Here is a 21,280-nt window from a genome sequence, read left to right as displayed (position 1 = left end):
TGATTTTATTTCGAGGCCTTTTATTTCATTCAGTTTGAAAATAAAAGATATATGTAAATCTTCACTACATCCAACCAAATCAAATTTAAATATAAACGCTTGTATGTTAAAGTAGTTCAATTTTTGTGAAACCAGATATGTACACAGTCATCTTACATGAAGGTATGATGATGAAAGGTATTTTTTATAACGATGATTCTGTAATTTTCTCTGTATATATATATATATATAAAATGCACGTTGTTATAGTTTTTATTTATTTTTTATTTATTTTTATTTATTTTTTCTTCCTTTTTAAAACGCATATGAAACTGCAATTTTAAATTCAAATTCAAATATTGTAAATCGAAACTATCAAGTGTGCTTACTTATGTCTGAATTGCTCTTCTCTTTTTGAAAATACAAGATATATTTATTTACTTTTTTTGTAGTGCATTATTTTTTAATACTTATGTAATGTCATTGAAACAAACATTTTTTTTAAATAATTATATATTAGTTATCACTTTTGCTTCTTTTGTGACGTAAATTTCGCATGAGAATCGCTTTTTTTCAAATCTTTTAACAATTCAGTTTTTACCTCTTCTAAGTCAAAGTCTGAAATAAATTTTTGTTTCAATATATACGAGATTGTCTTATTGTAATTTTTACTGTTTTTGTCAACATATATGTCTTTTAAATCTTTTTTGTGAAACATTTTATGTTTAGTTTCCTTGATAAAATATGGTTTGTAATTCTTATTTATGTCCGCCGTCATTGCGTCTGATACATCATTTGGCTGATGTGTACGACTTTCAGATCTATTAGTACTTTTCAAATGATTAGGTATAATTGATTGTTGTAAATGCAATAATTGGGTATTGGTAACTTCGCAATCAATTTGCATCATAGTTATATGATTTGCGGGTGTTGAAAACGTTTCTAAAACAAATATTAAATCCCATGTAGTAAAACAATAATAACTTTTCATTTCATGCCGTTTATGCATACATTAAATGTAAAAATAGATTTACCGTTCATAGGAAGCGCAGGAAGTACCAACGACATCCTTGGTCTGCCTGTGCTATTTTTGCTTGAAGCGGGCAAAAGCAAATGTTCCCCGCTAAACCAAACTACGTAAAAAGTGTCATCTCTTCTCCCTAAAGCTTCGAACAAAGAAGCATGCTCTTTTCTTATTATTGGAGAAAAAACTTCTACCGCGTTCGATATCGATGGCTCAGTTATCTTTCGATGTATTTCGGATTTACTTCTTTCTGATAAGTTACGTTTACGTTTAGCTTTTTGCATTACATGCAAGGGCGACGATAGGAACTTTCCTGTAACACTCGCATCTAATTTTCCTTTTTTCAAATTATCTTGATCGGACTTTCCACCGATCCATCGTCTCAATTCGTAATCTAAACGAATTGATTCACTTTGGTTAATATACATTGGACACATAGGTTGTGGTATCGATATATTTTTACGAAAACTATCTTCATCTTCCTCTCGAATTTGATCTCTAGATGTCCAAAGTAACGTTCTTCCATGTCTTGCGTGTTGCGCGTTAATCGATTCGTCATTAGATAGTATATTCAATTGATTATTTTGCGAAAATATATCCCTAGAAAAAAATGTCAATTTTTTTGAAATATCTTTTCTGAAATTAGATAAACAATCCAAAAAAACAAGTGAATAATAAATTCATTATATGCTTACTTGAAGCCATTAACATTTAAAGATACCATAAAAACCATCCCCAAAAGAATAGCAACATTCTTTTTATTCGTATTGAAGTTCAAGCTTTTAAATTTATTAGTAGCACTTGTATGTTCCAATGATGAAAGCTTCTGTTTTAAGTTTGTATTTTCCTGATATACAAACACAATAATCAGTAAGTACTATATTCAGTAATAAACATATTACACCAACGTATATTTCAATTTCATGTAATTTTTACCATTTTTAATTGCTTATTTTGTTGCTGCAATTCATAAATCTGTTTTTCTAACGAAGATACATACTCCTTTTTTTTCTTTCGCGACAGGCAAGCTGACTCTCTATTCTTTATCATTCTCTGTTGCCTTTTCAGTGCTTTTATTTCACATTCTTGTCGTTCAACAAAATTGACATCTTGCATTTCGTTCTTTATGACAATTGGAGTATAATTTGAAGTCTCTGTTTTAATTATTATCGGTTTACATGCATCCGAATCGCTTTTTACAATTATAGAGGTACATCCAGCTGCTTCATTCTTAAGAACCAGAGGTGGATCCATCATATTAATTGTTTGATCGTTTCCTAATGTATATACGTTAGAGACATTGTCCGTTATTTTCACATTATTCTCTTGTAGTTGTTGAATTGTATTTGTCTCTGTTTTTATTGGTACTGAGGAAGGCTGTATTGATGTTTGAATCTCTTTATTTGTATTAGGTGTAAAATGAGTTGTGAAAGGATATGATATATAATTCTGTCTAATTTTTTGAGTAAGTGCAACAAAATTTTGTGTACTCAAAAATATAGCATTCTTAGGCTGTTCTGGAAAATATTAGACATATCAAAATATAAGATGTAATTTAGAAGTAAATAGTATAAAAATAACACTTAAGACAGACACAGATTACTGTTTTACCATCAGTGACAAGTTGAATATTATCTTTTGGTTGAACTCGAACACGTTTGGCAGAATTTATTTTGGAAAGGGTGAATTTTGTTTCTTTCGTATCTTGAAGTTTAAAAGGCTCAAGTTTTATATGTTTCGCAATGGCTATGTTTGAAATTGATTGTGGAGATATAGGTGAGGAAACATTTTGTGGAGGAGAGATGGGTGGTGTTTCTAGAGTTGTCTACAACAAATCAGGTAAAATATGTAAATGTTGAATTCATGGTAATTGACCATAACAACGATGCATTATAACCATACCTTAAAATTGCAGGTGGACACATTAGAACTTGTTTCAACTTGTGAATCTGGTCTATAACACTCACTCTGACTTGATGCAGGGGACAAAGGTAATTGGATATACGGGCTTGTGGGTTCCAATTTAATTCTCACATTTTTATCCACATCTGTAATTACAAAGGACATTTGAGTTATATTTACATTTACAAATGTTACTTTATTAAGGGAAAAAAAAAATATAAAAGGTACCTGATGTTTGTTGTGCAACATTTGTATCACAATTTTCAAAACTAGTTGATGGTTCCCCTATGCATACATCTTCCGTAATTTGACTATCAACATCATTTTCTTTAATATTAGTCAATGGTTTTTCTATGTATATATTTTTTAAAATTTCATCATCAATACCATTATCTACCTTTGTAGGTATTTCACTTTCAAAGAACAACGGAATACCTAGTTCGGAACTTAAAGATTGAAATAAATCGTCTTGAAAAAGGGAACAATCTGAATCTGTAAAAATATAATCTATTACACAGCGAAAGAAACAGATTTAAAATATAAAAACCTAGCACTTTCAATTTCAACGAATTTTAATTGCCATGTTCGTTACTTGTTAGAAATTTTGATAAGCAATATAAAATCTATATACTATATTATATACAATATACTATGTATGTATAATTATAAACAAAGAAAAATAAATGAAATGTCATCTTATATATAAATATATAACGCACCCATAACTTCAAAATCTGGAAACGTCTGTTGAAGTTCAGATTCAGTATTATCGTTCCACTGTGAATCCTGATTTATCAACATAGTTCATTAAACAATGAATTTACTTTTTGCTCGAAGAAAAGGAAATCATTAACCCATAAAACAGTGTTCAACAGACATTAGTTTCGCCGGTATTGAACTACATAACAAATAGTTGTTAAATACAATTCCCGGTTTAGCCATGCATTTCAACTTCATTTACGAAGAAACGATTGCGTGGATGCGTTTTAATGATAACAACAATTATGTATATATTCCGTCCGTATCAATATTGTGTAAATATAACAACTCAGGCATAAACAAGATACACAACAGACTTATCGTTCAATGCATCTTTATGTTGTATTACAGACGAAGCGCAGAATATTAGCATTGAAGTATTACGTGTGAAAAGATATGGAGGATTGTGACACTAGGATGATAGTACGCAGCAGGCCATCGATAGATGGCAGCGCATAGCTGATCCTTGTGGAGGTGTAATTTAATTGCAAACAAAATGTATAAAAAGAATTGATATTTACCAGAATAACGATGGTAACAAAAAAAAAATTTTTTTTATAAAGTCAAAACATCCTACAAAACAGTGCACGTTTTATTTTTTTCGTATTTTACATGCAAACATTCGATAAAATATTTTATTGAAAATCCATGTATGTTTAATATATAAGATTATTTATTTAATTGCATATATATATGTACACATGCACGCGCGCGCGCAATATATATATACAAATGATTATATATAAGTAATTATTTCATTCTCTTCTGTTTTAACAAATGATTTCTTAAAGCAATTTGTTTCTCTTTAAAAGAACGTTTCACCTTTCCTTTTACTTTATGCTTTAACATTTGAAAAGCTTTGGTTTTCCTTTTTTCACGATTTGTTTTACTACAAAGTGGATTTTGCCGTCCATCCTTATAACCAAATTTTTCCCTTTCTTCTTGCCCTTTCTACAAAGAAACGAAATGAAAAGATATTAAAATAAAATACATAATAAATATGTAAATCAATAAAGAAATATATCTCTTTCTACGCTTCCTTTTATTTTATTCAAATTGTATTTTAAACATTTATCTATCTTCATCACGATGATGTAGAATACATTTAACATTTCTTAATAATCTTTAATAAATAACGTACAAGGAATCAATGTAACTGAATTTTTTTAGTTTGTGGCAAAAGTAAAACACGTACCTTCACAGATTCAATACGAGCTTGCTTGTCATATTTCCGTTTTTTATAAATATTTTCTATGTCTGCCAATTTGACAAAATCTCCGTGTTCGTTGTCTGTAGGATGAGCTCTTTTTATACCAGGTTTAGCATACGTTATTTGTTGTTTCGCTAACGCCGTATCTATTTTTAGAAAGTCTTCGTCAGTTAATAATCGTTCATTAGATATTAAAGTTGCTTTTTCTCTCTTCTCTGCATTGAGTATCTCTTTCTTTTTCACTTTTGTGTCTTGTTGTTTCTTCAGTTTCAATCGTTTTCTTTCAAGTTTTGATAACGAGCGACATTGCCTTTTTCGCTTTTGATTCGTAACACTATCGATATCTGTATCTGTGTTATTTATATTAAATTTAATATCTTTAACTTCACATACTTCTATTCCCATTTTTTCACTTTCGTTCATTTTAATTACATCTTTGTTATTATTTTTTGCGCTCTGTCCTTCTTTATTTTCTTCCAGCTCCTTTTCTTTTCTTTCCTTTACATTGTTGTCATCACTACCACCTTCATCATTATCTTCATCGTTGTTGTCATCACTATAATCATCATCGTTGTCGTTATCATCATCATCACCAGAATTTATATCAATCCATTCATCATCATTATCCTGCGATCATAATTTATATCAGTAAAAAATTTCTTTCACTTAAACTAATTGTAAATAAAGAATGAGTTCACTTCTGGTATATATTCACTTACAGAATTTTCTACATCAATCTTTAAAGTGTCTTCCACATTGTCAGACTTATTGTCGAGTAAAACTTCAGCACCTGGAATAAAATCATTAGCCGATATTTGACCATATTTTGGCATAGTTAAAGTAATGGTTGTTTCCGTAGGACGTCCTCTGTCTTTCTTATGCAGCAATTCAGGTATCGAATGTCTGAATAGAGATATCAATGAACGTGCAGCCATCATTACACTCCTTTCTTTGTAATACTTGTATCGTGCTAAATCTTGCAGTAAATCTGCATTCATAACTAATGGGCATCGCGTACATATCTCTCTAATAGCATTCAACCTTTTATATAAAATAATTTTATATTAAATGAAATGAAATGAAAATATTGTGAAAGAAAAATATATGCATACCCTATAGCCATGACATCTGCTGAATTTCGTTCTGTAACAAAATTGTTTGCTAATGTCTTCAAAACTGGTTCCAATGTATCAGGTGGTATAAGTTCATGAGAGGCTTGAGCAATACATTGCAAAAGTTTTGTTACTTCTAAAATTGTTAAAAATGATATGTTAGTATATTTTCTTTGTATATATTCTCATAACAATTTTCTAATAATAAAAAGATTACCTCTTTGGTGTGGTTGCAGAAATCTCTGTAAATAAGGATAAAAATTTAATAGAAATAAATTGTGTAAACCAATAAGCCTTGAAATCACATCCAATGTTAGTAGTTTAATTTCAAATCTATCATTGTTCCTTTCCAACTGTTTGAATAATTTTTCTGCAAAATTCTGTGGGTCATGAATTAAGTGTAATGCCGAAAAATTATAACTCGGTGCTTTCGTTGCTTTTTTCTTAGATTTCTACGGCATTTAAAATTTACATACATATTAATAATCATCCGTTTTTCTAAATCATCTGTATTTATAATTTGTTATTTTTTATTAATCGTTAGTCACTCACCGTTAACAGTTGTTTTGCTTTCGCTAAATGTTTCTCCCGTTTCTTTGTTTTCTTATTTACTCTATTAGCCATTATGATTTCTTTGATATTTGGTTCGCTATCGCTGTCACTCTCCTCATTTTCTTGTTCTTCTTTGCCAGTGCCCAAAAAGAATTTCAAGCAAGCGACTGTAACTTTGGTTGCCTTAACGAAACAACCTGTTGTCAGAACATTTACAGTTTTCGCATCATTCCAGATACCTTTATTATACAATTCTATCATGATATCTGCAGACATCTTTGCACTCCTAGCATTAGAATCTTTTAACATGGAAAACATAAAGTTTTGTAGAGTTGTATTGATCTTTGTATTCTTTTGTTTATTATTCACATTTTTGATATCAGTAATAATGTGTGTTTGAAGAAATTCTCTTAAATTTTTATCTTGACATCTTAAAAGTTCGAAACATAAACTCAGAAGTACCGTGGGTTCCAAAAGAGCTTTGTTACGTAGTTGAATCAAAGCTTTACAAAATGTCTATAAAAAAAAATATAATTTTATTCAGTTATAAAAAAAAGAAATTTAATTTGTCCTTTATTTAGTATTATTTTTAACATTTTACACTTACTAATCTTAAACCACTGTCAAGCACTGTATTATATGTTTGCAACACATCAATGATTTCTTGAGGAAATGATTCTAATTCATTTGGATAACAATGGGCCACCTATATTAAAATATAATTAGATTAAATAAGATAATAATAATTTATATATAATATGTTAAATTTATAGATATACATTCTGTGCTATAAGTAATTTATCTGTAAAAAGAAAATATGTTTATAAATTTTAATGTAATTTTATTTCGTAAAAAATTAATCAAGGAATACAAAATTAAAGTTATTAAATTTATACAATAATTAAATGGTTTTAGTTAATGCATTTTCGACTTAACATAAATTATACAAATAATTTTGAATATTAAATCCCACAGTCTTAGCTATGACGATAATAAAATCATACGTTACACAACATTTAAGTTTTGGCTCATTCAAATTATAATTTCCCACGATCGATAATAAACCAAGTTGACACATAGATGGAATCTGAGAAAGTAGATTAGCATTTATATCAACTTTCTCATTCAGGATTGCACAAAAAATAGCAATCATTCTAGATACTGGAAAATTGTAAGGTCCACAAAATGCATTTAACATTATTTTTTTTCTAGTATTAACTCTTTTCTTTTTCTTGAACTTTTGTTTTACAAATATGTATTTATCTTCCTTTGCGGGATTATATGAGGCCAAATACGATGCAATTAACATATACTTTGCATAATATGGTAATTCAAAGCTTAATGCCAAACTCATTGTTGATTCAATATCTTTAGACAATTGATTATCCTTTGTGAAATTTTCGGAGGAAACTCGTAGATAAATGACTTCTAGATTTGCTTTGAAGGTAGCAGAAATATTTCTCCACAACAAAGCAGTATCATTTTCTTTGGACTGATCAGTTTTGATAGGTTCTACGTATTTAGAGAAATTTATTTTTGCCATGTAACGAAGTTCATTGAGATCTCGACAGAACCGAAAAAATACAGAAAGATACAAATTTAAATAATTTTTATAAAATGTTTCTTCATAACCACAGGGTCTGCTTGAAAATAAAATTTCAATCAATTCATTTCTGGTATATTGTGGAAAATGAATTTTAAACGGTTCGTGTATACCTATTTTAACACGGAATTTCTCCCATACTATATCAGTTATAAATATTACACAAATATTGACGTTTGATAATTCTCCAAGTTTTGAAAATGTAGGTAATAAATCAACATCAATATCTCGCAATTTATCACACTTATCAAGTACTATTACGATCGGTCGATTGTCTTTTGTAGAAATATCTCTAAGGCTTATTATAAAATCAACAAAATTATCACACTTGCATTGTAATTGATTATTGGTTATAGCATCATTAGAAGGTAATGATAAATCGCCCAGGATGTACTCAAATATATGTCTTTTAGTCACATGTTCCACACAATTAATAATAGCTATATTGTATTTTAAGTAGGAGAGCATATTTTGCACTAGTAACGATTTTCCAGTAGCTACATGACCATAAATAAATATACTATGTGGCATTGGTTCGTCACAGTAACCAATTAGAGAATACAGTTGTGTTATAATGTTTTTACGACATATGATCTTTTTATCTAAATATTTCAAATATTTTTCCATGTTCAAAAATTTCTTAATTTCCTTAATGACAAATAATTTGTAACAATGTTACAATAAATAAATTACTCGCTTTATATACTTTGTCAATTATACCTGCAAAAGAAAGCATTTTTCTAACATTTAAGAATCTTATAGCACAGAAATGATGGTACAAATGTACATTTATTGAAATAATAAATTTATATGTAACTTTTTAACTTACCTGAGCCAAAAAGGTAACTACTTCATCAAGACTTTTGTTAAACTTATTTGGCGATAAACGAAAAACTTCTAAAATTGACTTGTAGTGCTGATGTTGCTGAAGAAACTGTAGAAATATAAAAGAGTATGTTAAAGTATATTAATCACATCAGAGGGACATATCGCACTGAAAATACTCACTTCCTCCTTGTAAGATTCTGGATCTCGTTTAATAAGATTTTGCAATTGAGGAAGATTTTCCGGCAATCGATTATTATGTCTTACCATCTTTTCCTCTAAATGAATACAAAAAATTAGATTTATGTGTGTGTATGTGTGTGTATATAAAATAAGAAGTTATTTACAACAATAAATACAAATGTATTTAAATTATATAACCTAATCTATACATCACATCGAATAACAATAATTTTGTAAATCTACTTACTCAATTTTTAATCATAAAAATATAAAGTGTTATTTATATATCTTTCTTTAACTGATTTTTATTGCTATTTAATATTATTTAAACTACATTATTCACGCGTGTCGCCTGTAAAACGTGGCTAACCAATCTAAACAATTGTCAAACATCATTAAAGGTTGATTTTCACTTGTGACAACTAACGCGCAAATTTTGAACAAAATAAGAAGAAGAAGAATAATTACCTCAAAAGGTAATAACAAGATGTTTAAAACTGGATATACTCATCATTTCAATTCCCTCTGGCAAAATTGTTACGCTGTCTAAGGGAAAAAAATTTTAGCGCGCTTTTTTTTATTGACTGACAACAGCGCCTGCACAAAGCCGACAATTATTCGTACAAATAAATTGTAACTACAAAAAAAGAACAAATTTTTAATAGAGCTTATCATTATTGATCATTTATAATTACAGGTGCAGACAGGGGTTTAATATTTATTTATGGTTTTATATAGTTTAGAAACACGCAATATTCATTAAGCTACATTTTCATTGACAAATCTCAACTACCAACCACAATTACTCCGCTTCACCTCTTTTATAATATCTACGTTTATGCGTATGCCGAACAAAGTATGTATATATCTCAATAAAAGTAAGAACGTACATTATAATGGAAATGGAATGGGACGATGAAATATCGGAAGATGAGGAAGAAATTCTGGTATACGTAGAATTTGAAGGACTTGTTGACGGTAACGTTTTCAGTGAGAAACAATTACAATTGGATATGATCGGTATAGATACGGAACATCCCATAATGCAAATCAATGGGAAGGTGATTACAAAATCCATGAGTAAACAACAAATGAAATTAATATTTTACTGACCTTTATTAAATTTCTCTTTCAATTTTTCAGTTTTACGAGGGTTCTTACGAAGACGTTATTGGTACCTACATGTTCTTCGCGAAAAATGACAATACCATAGTGGACGATCCTGTCTTCGATGTAGCTCCAAATTTTAAATACGTCGCCAAAACCAGGAAATTTTTAAAAATGCAAAGGATTTTTATAAAACCAAGAACAGAAGTTTTAGGCGATTCTCAAAATAACCAATGCATTCCGAATTCAGATACACTGATGCAAGCAGGGATACCATTTCAGTATCAAGAAGAAGGTAACAAAGTTGCAAGTTAACAAATTAATTTGATACAATGTAATTTTTTTTTCTTTCTTTTTATAGCTCTTTCATTTTGGAGGACTATGCGAGATAGTAGATTAAATGCATTACATACATATCTGGAAAAGCAACGTATCAGGGAACAAAAAAAGTCTGAAGGCATAATATTAGAATCCGAGTCTGACGAGGACAATCCGTTCGCGATATATAAGCACAAGGATGAAGTCATCGATTTAGACAAGTCTGTGAACATTGATGCTGATTCAAAGAAAGAATTAAGTTACTCTGATGATCAAGGTGATCCAGAGTTAATACGTCCCGAGGAAATTAACGATCAAAATTCAGGTACCACTGAATATAATTATAATCCAAAGAAATGTTTTTCCAAAGCTTCATTAACATCAAACATGATCATTTAACGCGGGCTGTGAAAGGTTATAAGGTTAAGATGTTTAGAAAGAAAAAGTTAAATGTAATAAAACACTGACTGTGATAGATAAAAAATAGAAACGCAACTTATCTTTTTGCAAAGTGACTGACGATAAAATTTGAAAGACAAATTAGAGTCTAATATTAGTAAAAGTTTCAGTTTATTTCATGAATATGAAAATATAGATCAATGTGGGATAGAAGTAATTGACTGAATAGATAAAATTATAGTCAATAAAATATAATTTTAAATAGTAAATTTTACTTTGTAAATTGTAGAAGAACGAGAAACAAAGATGAAAAAGATTTTAGTCAAGTATTGAAACAAAAAAATATATCTAATCACATACAAAAAGGAAATTAGTATTAATTATATATATATATATATATATATATATAAAATTATGACTGATAATTGTTAAATGAATTCATCGATCAACCATCAAGTAATATTTGTTTATTTCTTAATCTATCGGTACTTTCATAGCAAATTTACTTATTGAAACATAAAGAGCCTTTTATTTTGTTTACTTGACGTTTCAGACATTTCCGAACAATATGTTTCAATAAAATATTACCAGTTTTATTTATTATTATTATATATTAGAGAGCGCATTCTATTTAAATTAATTTTTAAATACTGAATTATTTTCTAACATTACGTACTGGTATTAATCAATCGATTAATACCAGTATAAAAGAATTCAATTTTTCAATTTTTGATGTCAAAGGCACTATTTAGATATATAAATATAATTTATTTTTTTACCAATCCAAATCACTAGGTAGTTCGTCAGGATAGTCTCCTGTCAAACAGGCAGTGCAATGGCCAATGTAACTACTCTCACGATTATCCATGCCAAATCTCACGGCTTTTACAAGTCCTTCTACTGAAAGATATGTCAAACTATCAGCTCCTACATGTTTTGCTAATTTTACATTATCTAATTTATTAGCAATTAATTCTTCTCTTGTTGGTATGTTAATCCCCATGTAACAGGGATATTTTAATGGAGGAGAGGCTATTCTAATGTGAACCTGTAAATATAAAAAGAATTATATTCTTACCATTTAATTGTTAATAAACCTCTAATTAATTGTAATACTTATAGTGCAATAACACAGATTTCAAATTTAAACAAAATCGTGGGAAGGAAAAACTTACTTCCTTTGCTCCTGCATCACGAAGTAATTTAATAATAGGACCAATTGTATTTCCTCTGACAATGGAATCATCTATAAGAATTAATTTCTTTCCTTTCACATTTTCCGACAAAGCGCCAAATTTTTTTGCCACGCCAAGTTGTCTGAGTCGAGTACTAGGCTGAATAAACGTTCGGCCAACATATCTATTTTTACACAGTACTTCCGCAAAAGGTATTCGAGACTGCAAATTAATAATATTACTTTGATAGAATAATTGCTATTTCATTATACAAGTTGTAAAAGATTGTTCTATCGATTATTTTTTCTACACAAATATATTTATATACATTTATATACTCTTAGTATATCCTATAGTACAATCTATAGTTAATGTTTTATATTACCGTTAATTTCAATCATAAAATTAATAAATTTACCTGTCTAGCATAACCGTGCGCTGCGGCAGTTCCAGATTCAGGTACTGAACTAACTATATCTGCTTCTACTGGAGATTCCAAAGCAAGTTCTCGTCCACATTGCATACGAACAGAATAAACCATTTGCCCTGTTAAACAAGATAAGATAATTTATTTAAAATTTTTGTTCTGCTATGTTACTTTCATTTTATTACCTTCGAAAATACTGTCGCTGCGTGCAAAATAAACGTATTCAAAAATGCAAAATGCCTGTGGCTTCTTGTCTGGTCTGTCAACAATATCTATTGTCTTAATACCTTCCCGCGTCAATTCTATAATTTCTCCAGGAAATACTTCACGCACGTATCGTGCTCCAATACTTAGAAAGCCACATGATTCAGATGAAATAACCCAACCTTCAGCTTCATCGTCATCATCCGATTCATTTCCTATCATGTGAGAAGGTTTTGTTAATAGCGATCAATCGCCGAACAAAATACTTCATTTTATTTACAATAATAGAAAATAATTTATATAATACGTGATGCATTATGTAATACATTCTAATATTCTGTTCTAAATTTATTATTGCAATTAATTACATACCTAAATTACCAATCGGTACAATTTTTCCTAGACATAATGGACGATTTCCATAAGGATCTCTAACACCATAAATTTTGTCCCTTTGCATAATTACTAATGAATATGATAATGGTGCTAATTGCATAAGATGTTTTATACGTGCAGGCCAATCTGGTCCATTAACTTCACCTTCAGGAGGATTCAAACAAAGTGCTTGCGTTATTAATTCAGAATCTGAATAGGTCGACAAACCAACACCGCGTCCTAATACCTAATAACAAATATTAAAGGAACAAATATTAAAATGACATGAAAATATATTGGACATTCTTTACTGATGGAATTACCATTTTTCTCAGTGATTCTGTATTTACTAGTTCTCCATTGTGGGCAACTGCTAGTGCTCCGTGTGCAGTATGAACCACAAATGGTTGACAATTAACTTCTTCACTAGCTGCACTTGTACTATATCTAGTATGACCAATTCCAAGGTTTCCACTAAGTTTTTTCATGTTTTCATCGTTAAAAATATTATTGATCATGCCCATACCTTTATGGACATGAAAAGATTTTGAACATACACCTTCGCTAGTAACAATGCCTGCACTCTCTTGGCCTCTATGTTGCAATGCCACTAAACCTATAGAAATATTAAAAAAATATTAAAGAGGCTTATTAATATATGACAAAAAAGTGTATTCATAAATTTACCTAAACAAATCACTTGAGCAACATCAATTTGTGATGGCCAGTCACCAGCAGCAATGCATCCAAAAACTCCACATTCATGTGTAAGGCCAGTCATTTCATTTTTTATTTGGTTTCTATTATGTAGCTTTTTATCTGTTTCATTTTTCTGAGATATTATTTGATTACAAGAATCTGTTTGCATGTTACAAGATATTTTAATTACAATCTGAAAATTATTAATACATCAGATAAAAGAATATGAAATAAGAAGTAATATGTTATTATACTCTACTGTGCCACAAGCTGAGATTTAAATTTTTAGATATGTCATGAAGAATTAATTTAAGATTCTATGTAGCATTATAAAATAACGATAAAACAAACTTTTTTTTTTATATTGCAAAACATAACAGACCCCCTTGAGATTTCTTGTGAATTATCAGTAATGACCCCATATAAACTATTGACCTTTAATAAACAAGATAGTACTCTTCTTCCAGTATTATTATGTATATTTTTTAATACACTTGCTTAATCAGTATTTCGCAACTGATTTCATCATTACATTCCTAATCCCATATCGTTACTAATATCGTTATTATATAGCAAAATACTTATAAATATTATTTGATACAACATAGAGAAATATCTTCATAAATAATTGTTCCAAAATAATAATAATTTTAGTCAAAATTGTAGAAAACACGAAATATCTAAAAAAAACGAGGAAGATATGCTATATTTCGATTTGTAATGCAGCTTTTGCTATTCAAAACTTAGTTTCATGTGCGCGCGTGCACGCTATTAGTACGTAACGTGAAAAATTATCCAAAAATAACTGTAACAACAATTTTATTAATTTGTTCAATATTCAATTGATCGAAGAGATTGAATTGTTTTATTACGAATGCAATCTTTTCATCAAGGACTTTGCCCACTTGTTGAGCTGCCTCGACATTTTAATAACAAATATAGAAAACAAATAGTACATAACTTCTATTTTCGAGTCATTACTCTTATAGCTAGAATTTCTTTAATGCATTCGTTTACTGAATTATCATTCATCGTGTCGAAACAATCTCATTCAAGAATACAAATTTTGAACTATGTAGATGTACATACCACGTGCGTCAAAGATTTGAGCCTTCGTGATCTTCCGTCAGCTTGAAAGCGATTTCAGCATGAAATATGTATCTCGGCTGGCTTTAGAAATACGAATGAATCAATTGACCAATGGAAATTTGCTTCTGACTGGAAGGGGTCAGCTTATTTAGCTATCTTTTACTTTTAAACTCCATGACTGCTTGCTTATACTCGTTAAAATATTGAACATCATTTGCTAAAATTTCAGAAAAGATCGATGATGATTTAATACATTTACGCCTATGTCAAGCTTATCTAATTATTCCTCGTTTCGTCATTGTAAATGGTCTCGTAGCTGTTCCAGTTTCTCTTGAATATAAATTAAACTCTCCGTAAACAGATCGCATAAAAATTAAAGATTACATTACGAACGATCTTATTGATATTGATCATACGATTGATTACGAATTTTATGATTGATTGTAATTTTATTACAATTTTTTAGTATACATATTATGGTTTATATTCGTATAAAATGAAATAGATAAAACTCTTAAATTAATTTGTATATTTAAAATAAGCATTTTGATATTATTACGTACCCTCAGAACGGACAATAAAGTTTTGTTGAAATTTTCGAAATAACGAAATTTATCATAATTTATCAAGCTCCTTAGATTATTTAATCGAGTAATCAAATGATTTGTTCAAATTCCTTAATGCATTTGAATGTTCGAGAATTTCTCATCGTATTATATGATACATAAGATTCATAGATCTACTGTAACTGATATAAAGATTATTTATGAATTTACGCCAATCAAGAGGAGCTGGATTTTGGAAGAGGGGATCGTTAAAGGGATCTTTAATCGCACGAGAATTAAGTTACAAAGTATTTGCGAAGTGGATTGAAAAGAAGAAACATGAAAGGTAAATATTTGATTAGTTACTATATAATTAATAAAACATATATATTATGAAATGTATTATGTTTAAGAAAAAGAAAAACTGAACATTATGACTTTAAGAAATGAAATGTTTTTCTTTTAATTCAATTCATCTATTATAAATATCAATTTCAAAATATTCTTATTTTATTTTCGAAATTGAAATTTTCTGTTCACTCTCTGGTCAAGTCTTGTTCTATATTCTGCATGTTTGTCTTCGGAGAAATGTAAATAATACAAACTAATAATGACAATGATTGATGTGGTTAAACAAAATTTTATAGTACTTAAATATATGATTTATATTTTAAAAGTTTGTTTAAAGATATTGTTAATTGAAAAAGTCATAAATTGTAATAAAAAATTCTTTTGTCAATATGTTTATTATGTGAAATATTAATTACTTATTGATTACTTATAAATTAATACTTACTTGGATAATTTTATAAAAACTAAAATAATATTATTTAATTTCAAATTTTTATTGCATGCAGTAACTTATTTCTCAGTTTTCAGCGCATTTGCTTATGTAATGTAAATAATTTTTATCTTGTTAGAATATAAATATGGACAACTCATTGTTGAAGGAAAAACTAAAAAAGTGTATGAGGTTCTAAATGACTTTACTTTGTGTCTCCTACAAAGCAAAGATCGTATTACTGCTGGAGATGGTGAAAAATCTCATGATCTAAAAGGAAAAGCTGCGATTAGCACAGCTACCACAGCTAAAGTTTTTCAATTGCTAAATGAAGCTGGAATAAAAACTGCTTTTGTCGAAGTAGTAAATGACACTACTTTTATTGCACAAAAATGTGATATGGTGCCAATAGAATGGGTCACTAGAAGATTAGCTACTGGCAGTTTTTTAAAAAGGCATCAAGGTATAAAGACAATCCTATATTCTAATCCTGCAAAAAAGATTATATAGAGATGTTTATTTGTTTTATCTTAATTTTTATCATCCAGGAGTTCCAGAAGGATATCGATTTAATCCACCATTACAAGAAACATTCTTTAAAGATGATGCTAATCACGATCCACAATGGTCAGAGGAACAAGTTATTTCTGCTGGTTTTAAATTGAACGGTCTTACAATAGGGAAAGATGAATTTGACATTATGCAACGTACTTCTCTTGTTGTATTTGAAGTTTTGGAAAAGGCATGGGCAACTAGAAATTGTGCTCTCATTGATATGAAAATAGAATTTGGTGTGAATGAAAACCATGAAATTTTGGTAGCAGACATAATTGACAGTGATTCTTGGAGACTTTGGCCATCTGGAGATAAGAGATTAATGAAAGATAAACAGGTATGTCTCACAGGTATATCCCGGCACTAGATCCCTACGTGGGTAATCCTGGGTTAAAGAAACTATTAACAGTTTCATTACCTTTGTTTGTAGGTATATAGAAATTTAACTACTGTAACCCAAGAAGATTTGGATACTGTGAAACATAATTTTAAATGGGTAGCAGATCAACTTGATTTCCTCATTCCACCAACAAATAGTCTTGTTGTTATTTTAATGGGATCACCTTCTGATGAAGATCATTGTAAAACAATTGCAAAACATGCAAAGTCTTTAGGTTTAAATGTTCAACTTCGTGTATGTAGTGCCCATAAAGGTACTGAAGAAACATTGCGTATTCTTGCAGAATACGAAGGTATTCATACGAAGGTATGTATATTGTCACTTTCAAAAATGGATTATAATTTTTATACTATAACTAAAAAATCTTGTAACCATTTGCATTTTCATAAGTTTTTTTAAAAAACATATATAATGAATAATTTATAAATTTTGTATGTATAATTATATTATATACATATATATGTATATAAATATGTTGAATATTAACATTCATTCAAGTACAAGTAATAATGAAGTATAAGTACAAGAATAATAACAACAGTAGTCGATTTATTGTACGAGATCAACAATTATATTTGAAGTCATAACAAATAATGTATCGTTCGGACGTATATTGCGAAGTAGTTTATCATCAGAACGCAATGATAAAAATACTGATAATTACGAATATGTGTTGTTTATTTTTGAATTATCACAAGTTTTTTTTTATTTCTCTTAGGTGGTGTTAATAGCTGTAGCAGGGAGGAGCAATGGATTAGGTCCAGTACTTTCTGGCAACACATCTCTGCCTGTTATTAATTGCCCACCTTTTAAGCCAGAAAACATTTCGCAAGATTTATGGTCGTCCATAAACGTTCCATCAGGTAATTTACCGACTATAGTTTAATTATGTTTTCAATTTTTATTATAAGAATAATGTATTAAGTAAAATTTACTAAACTTTCAGGAATTGGATGCACCACAGTTGCTTATCCTGAAAGTGCAGCATTAGCAGCTGCTCAAATTCATGCACTGCATGATCATTTGGTTTGGGCACGCCTACGAGTAAAACAATTAAAAAATTACATCGCTTTAAAACAAGCTGATGTTAAATTAAAAAATTTTATTCTGTAATATGTTGTGTCAAAATTCTTTCGTGTTTAATATCAACGAGATTGCGCAACATTATTTTAAACGTAACAAATAATTGAGCAATTATTCATACAAGTTTATACAAACCAATGTATGATAAATGTTTTACAATTCTTAATTTCAATCGATGTGATCTTTTTACAATGATATTTATGCTATGTACATAAATATTCATAGTATTTAGATCAATAATTATATTTGAGTAATTATCAAGTGAGTAAATTTAATTTTGTATAAATGTTTATATTAGCACTCTTTGTGTATACTATATTATTGTTTTTCCTAATTATTCTTTATTGGTTGCAAGTATATAACGTTCATTTGTTCAACTTTCAACAAATTTACGAATAAAATAAAAATATGCATAATTTTGTACATGATTATTTCTCATGTATCACATATTTAATCTGAAATAAAATAAAATAAAAAAATAGAGTGATTAATTCATATCAATTATATCAATAAAATTATATTAAATGAGTCAGTATATGTAAAAATTGAATTATCAATATCAGACATTAAAATTTTAATGTAAGTGTAAGTAGTATTTCACTTAAAGAAAGGATAGAATCTTGATTTACGTAGTTTAGATATTTTACATACCTTTTCATATTTTGTGCACTTTGTAAAATTTTACACTTTGAAGTTTTTTATAAATGCATAAAAATTTGCTGTATAATTATTACACACAAATAGAATCATTATTACAAATGTTGACTCGCTAAAGCTTCTATTTTAGCAATTTCTTTTGGGCAGCTTTCCGTTAAAATTACCGGACCATTTTCCGTTATTAAAATATCATCTTCGATGCGAACAGCTAAACCATGAAATTCTGGCGGTGCAAATCGATTTTTATGATTTACATATATTCCTATAAATAACAAAGGTGAAATTATTTTACATGTTACAAATGAATTAATATCTCTCAAGGGACATTACCAGGTTCTACTGTAACTATCATTCCTTGCTGAAGTTTTATATTCCTAGAGATCTTTCCTGTGTCGTGCACATCCATTCCCAAATAATGACTAACATGATGTGGACAATAGGCATAAACCGCGGAAAACAATTCATTTTTATTCAAATGTTTCGGTATTAGTCCATTTTCTTGTAATCTTTTGCCCAGTAAAGAGCACATATCATGATACAATTGATCTAACGATGGCAACTCTTTCAGTCTATGAATTAAAATATTTTGAACATCCAGTACTATGCTATACAAGATCTTTTGCTCTTGCGTAAATGTTCCATTAATTGGCCATGTTCTGGTTACATCAGATGAATAACCATGATATTCGCAACCTATATGAAATTTTTAACAGTAGAGTCACAATTTAAGGATGAAATACTTTTTTTTTATCTATAAATATCAAACCTGCATCCATCAAAACCATATCTCCATCCTGAACTATTTGATTATTGGTAATATAATGGATAATATTAGCGTTTTTACCCGCAGCAACAACTGGTGGATATGCCAAAAATTCTGCACCATTCATCCGACATTCATAATCTACAGTTGCAAACAAATGATGCTCGCTCATTCTAGGTTTCGATATTTCTATAGTTTTAGATATTGCTGTTGAAATGATCTCACAGCTCTTTCTCATTAAATCTATCTCAGATTGTGATTTAATTAATCTGATTTTGTGCATTATATTAGTTGGAGAGATGAGCATTTGACCACCTGTCGTTTTCACTAACTCACACAACTTTTTGTGCAAATTCAACTGTGCTATGTCCACAGCGTCATACCAAATCACACTCTTCTTATTCTCATTCATAAACGATGTAAAGAACTGTTCAAACTCTGTTACTGGAAATGCTGCGTCTACGCCAAACATTTTGGGTGCTATTTCAGCTCCAGTAGTAGGGCCATCCCATAATTGGGAATGTTCGTCCCGTTGTGTCAGAAAGAGATTAGTCACGGAGCTCTCATCTTTTATAATAATTACTAAAATACCATTAGGTTCTTGACAACCAGTGAAATACAAGAAGTCAGTATTTTGACGAAAAACGTACGGAATTGTGTCAGACATGTACACTTTGGATGAAGAAGGAATCACAACAATGTGTGATTTGCCTGAATTCGTGACGCAGGCGTGCAAAACAATGTTTTCTACCAGCTTGTTCCGCCTCTCTTTGAACTCGCAAAGCTGTATACCAGGTACAACCTCTCCATCCTTTACCAAATGAGGATGTGTTGTTGCTGTTGGTTGGCCGCATGGTCGAGAGAAACCGTCCGACGACTCCTTACACTGTCGCCGATTCAAATTATTCGCAACCGTTTCTAACGATTGTCGTATGTACGTTCGCAGCCCTGAAATTACAACGAATACCACTATGAGAATATTTTGTATTTGCGAAACATAACCTAACACGCATGTGTAGGGAGATATAACCTATCTCATTTGTCATTGCTTTTATGTCTTTCATTTCTCACCATATTTTTTTACTTGAGATACAAGAGAGTTTCTCACAGTGTTAAACATGTCAGTGTAATTTCAATCAAGATGTTTCAATGTATCGAATGTCTTGGCTGTTAGAGCGAAACCGTGTATCACCGCGCCATTATTCAGCGACCAATGCAGAGTTGACTCGCGTAGTGGTTTCGCAAATTACACACAATGCATCTATTCCAAACTACTGCCGTGACAATCACAATGTAACCGATCGTTTCGCGAACGAAATCGGAGAGGCAGACTTGACGTAGCACCAACATTGCTCTGCACTGTTTATCGCGGCTCCGTATCTAACGTTAGAGTCGCTGTTTTACGATCGATACGCAGTCAAAGATCATGTGACGTTTTGAGAAAAATTGAAGCTGACGAGAAGGAGTCTACGATCCGAACGTCGTTGCACCGAACGTACGTACGTACGAGTTTGAGATAAATAAATAAGTGACAGTTTCGATCGCACGCGGTAC

The 21,280-nt window shown here is 29.9% G+C and overlaps 7 protein-coding genes across 11 annotated transcripts; 2 read left to right on the top strand and 5 right to left on the bottom strand.

Moving 5' to 3' along the window:
- Positions 1-27: 27 nt before the first annotated feature.
- Positions 28-4,072, bottom strand: LOC122534813 (cyclic AMP-dependent transcription factor ATF-6 alpha). The gene is made up of 9 exons (XM_043665780.1): positions 3,974-4,072; positions 3,625-3,808; positions 3,134-3,397; positions 2,906-3,051; positions 2,615-2,828; positions 1,940-2,520; positions 1,699-1,850; positions 1,014-1,603; positions 28-921 (listed from the first exon to the last, which is right to left on the bottom strand). The coding sequence occupies exons 2-9, from the start codon at positions 3,704-3,706 to the stop codon at positions 503-505; spliced, it is 2,448 nt and encodes an 815-aa protein (XP_043521715.1). The 5' UTR covers positions 3,707-3,808; positions 3,974-4,072; the 3' UTR covers positions 28-502.
- Positions 4,073-4,326: 254 nt separating this feature from the next.
- LOC122534814 (protein SDA1 homolog) lies at positions 4,327-9,728 on the bottom strand. 2 transcript variants are annotated; one of them, XM_043665783.1, is made up of 10 exons: positions 9,618-9,728; positions 9,150-9,244; positions 8,971-9,075; positions 7,146-7,244; positions 6,539-7,054; positions 6,204-6,438; positions 5,987-6,122; positions 5,594-5,915; positions 4,860-5,501; positions 4,327-4,615 (listed from the first exon to the last, which is right to left on the bottom strand). In XM_043665783.1, exons 2-10 carry the CDS (start codon positions 9,234-9,236, stop codon positions 4,415-4,417), a joined length of 2,343 nt encoding a protein of 780 aa, XP_043521718.1. In that variant the 5' UTR covers positions 9,237-9,244; positions 9,618-9,728; the 3' UTR covers positions 4,327-4,414. The 2 variants fall into 2 exon arrangements, with proteins under 2 accessions (XP_043521718.1, XP_043521717.1); XM_043665782.1 differs by lacking the exon at positions 9,618-9,728 and adding an exon at positions 9,397-9,563 and having other exon boundaries at positions 4,328-4,615.
- LOC122534819 (origin recognition complex subunit 5) lies at positions 7,467-9,075 on the bottom strand. Its single transcript, XM_043665798.1, has 2 exons — positions 8,971-9,075; positions 7,467-8,861 (listed from the first exon to the last, which is right to left on the bottom strand). The coding sequence occupies exon 2, from the start codon at positions 8,766-8,768 to the stop codon at positions 7,470-7,472; it is 1,299 nt and encodes a 432-aa protein (XP_043521733.1). The 5' UTR covers positions 8,769-8,861; positions 8,971-9,075; the 3' UTR covers positions 7,467-7,469.
- Positions 9,729-9,971: 243 nt separating the features above from the next.
- LOC122534825 lies at positions 9,972-12,730 on the top strand. Of its 4 annotated transcripts, XR_006307996.1 has the most exons (6): positions 9,972-10,210; positions 10,293-10,551; positions 10,618-10,899; positions 11,769-12,023; positions 12,096-12,360; positions 12,575-12,730. XR_006307996.1 is itself a non-coding variant. In XM_043665816.1 (4 exons), exons 1-4 carry the CDS (start codon positions 10,046-10,048, stop codon positions 12,577-12,579), a joined length of 711 nt encoding a protein of 236 aa, XP_043521751.1. In that variant the 5' UTR covers positions 9,972-10,045; the 3' UTR covers positions 12,580-12,730. The 4 variants fall into 4 exon arrangements, 2 of the variants coding, with proteins under 2 accessions (XP_043521751.1, XP_043521750.1); XR_006307995.1 differs by having other exon boundaries at positions 12,096-12,730; XM_043665816.1 differs by lacking the exons at positions 11,769-12,023; positions 12,096-12,360.
- On the bottom strand, positions 11,419-15,618 carry LOC122534816 (amidophosphoribosyltransferase-like). The gene is made up of 9 exons (XM_043665787.1): positions 15,506-15,618; positions 14,943-15,159; positions 13,842-14,046; positions 13,478-13,770; positions 13,152-13,401; positions 12,761-12,994; positions 12,567-12,694; positions 12,149-12,370; positions 11,419-12,021 (listed from the first exon to the last, which is right to left on the bottom strand). Exons 3-9 carry the CDS (start codon positions 14,020-14,022, stop codon positions 11,749-11,751), a joined length of 1,581 nt encoding a protein of 526 aa, XP_043521722.1. The 5' UTR covers positions 14,023-14,046; positions 14,943-15,159; positions 15,506-15,618; the 3' UTR covers positions 11,419-11,748.
- A 74-nt stretch (positions 15,619-15,692) lies between these two features.
- Positions 15,693-18,722, top strand: LOC122534822 (multifunctional protein ADE2). The gene is made up of 6 exons (XM_043665800.1): positions 15,693-15,833; positions 16,408-16,731; positions 16,817-17,160; positions 17,254-17,529; positions 17,942-18,086; positions 18,170-18,722. Exons 1-6 carry the CDS (start codon positions 15,827-15,829, stop codon positions 18,334-18,336), a joined length of 1,263 nt encoding a protein of 420 aa, XP_043521735.1. The 5' UTR covers positions 15,693-15,826; the 3' UTR covers positions 18,337-18,722.
- A 268-nt stretch (positions 18,723-18,990) lies between these two features.
- LOC122534817 (xaa-Pro aminopeptidase 3-like) lies at positions 18,991-20,965 on the bottom strand. Its single transcript, XM_043665788.1, has 4 exons — positions 20,798-20,965; positions 19,730-20,674; positions 19,294-19,656; positions 18,991-19,225 (listed from the first exon to the last, which is right to left on the bottom strand). The coding sequence occupies exons 1-4, from the start codon at positions 20,844-20,846 to the stop codon at positions 19,059-19,061; spliced, it is 1,524 nt and encodes a 507-aa protein (XP_043521723.1). The 5' UTR covers positions 20,847-20,965; the 3' UTR covers positions 18,991-19,058.
- Positions 20,966-21,280: the final 315 nt, after the last annotated feature.

This window comes from Frieseomelitta varia, unplaced genomic scaffold (assembly GCF_011392965.1).
Source record: "Frieseomelitta varia isolate USP_RPSP 00005682 unplaced genomic scaffold, Fvar_1.2 scaffold_642, whole genome shotgun sequence".
NCBI lineage: Eukaryota > Metazoa > Arthropoda > Insecta > Hymenoptera > Apidae > Frieseomelitta > Frieseomelitta varia.
The sequence above is the reverse complement of the archived record's forward strand: the minus strand, read 5'-3'. Positions and strand labels throughout refer to the sequence as shown.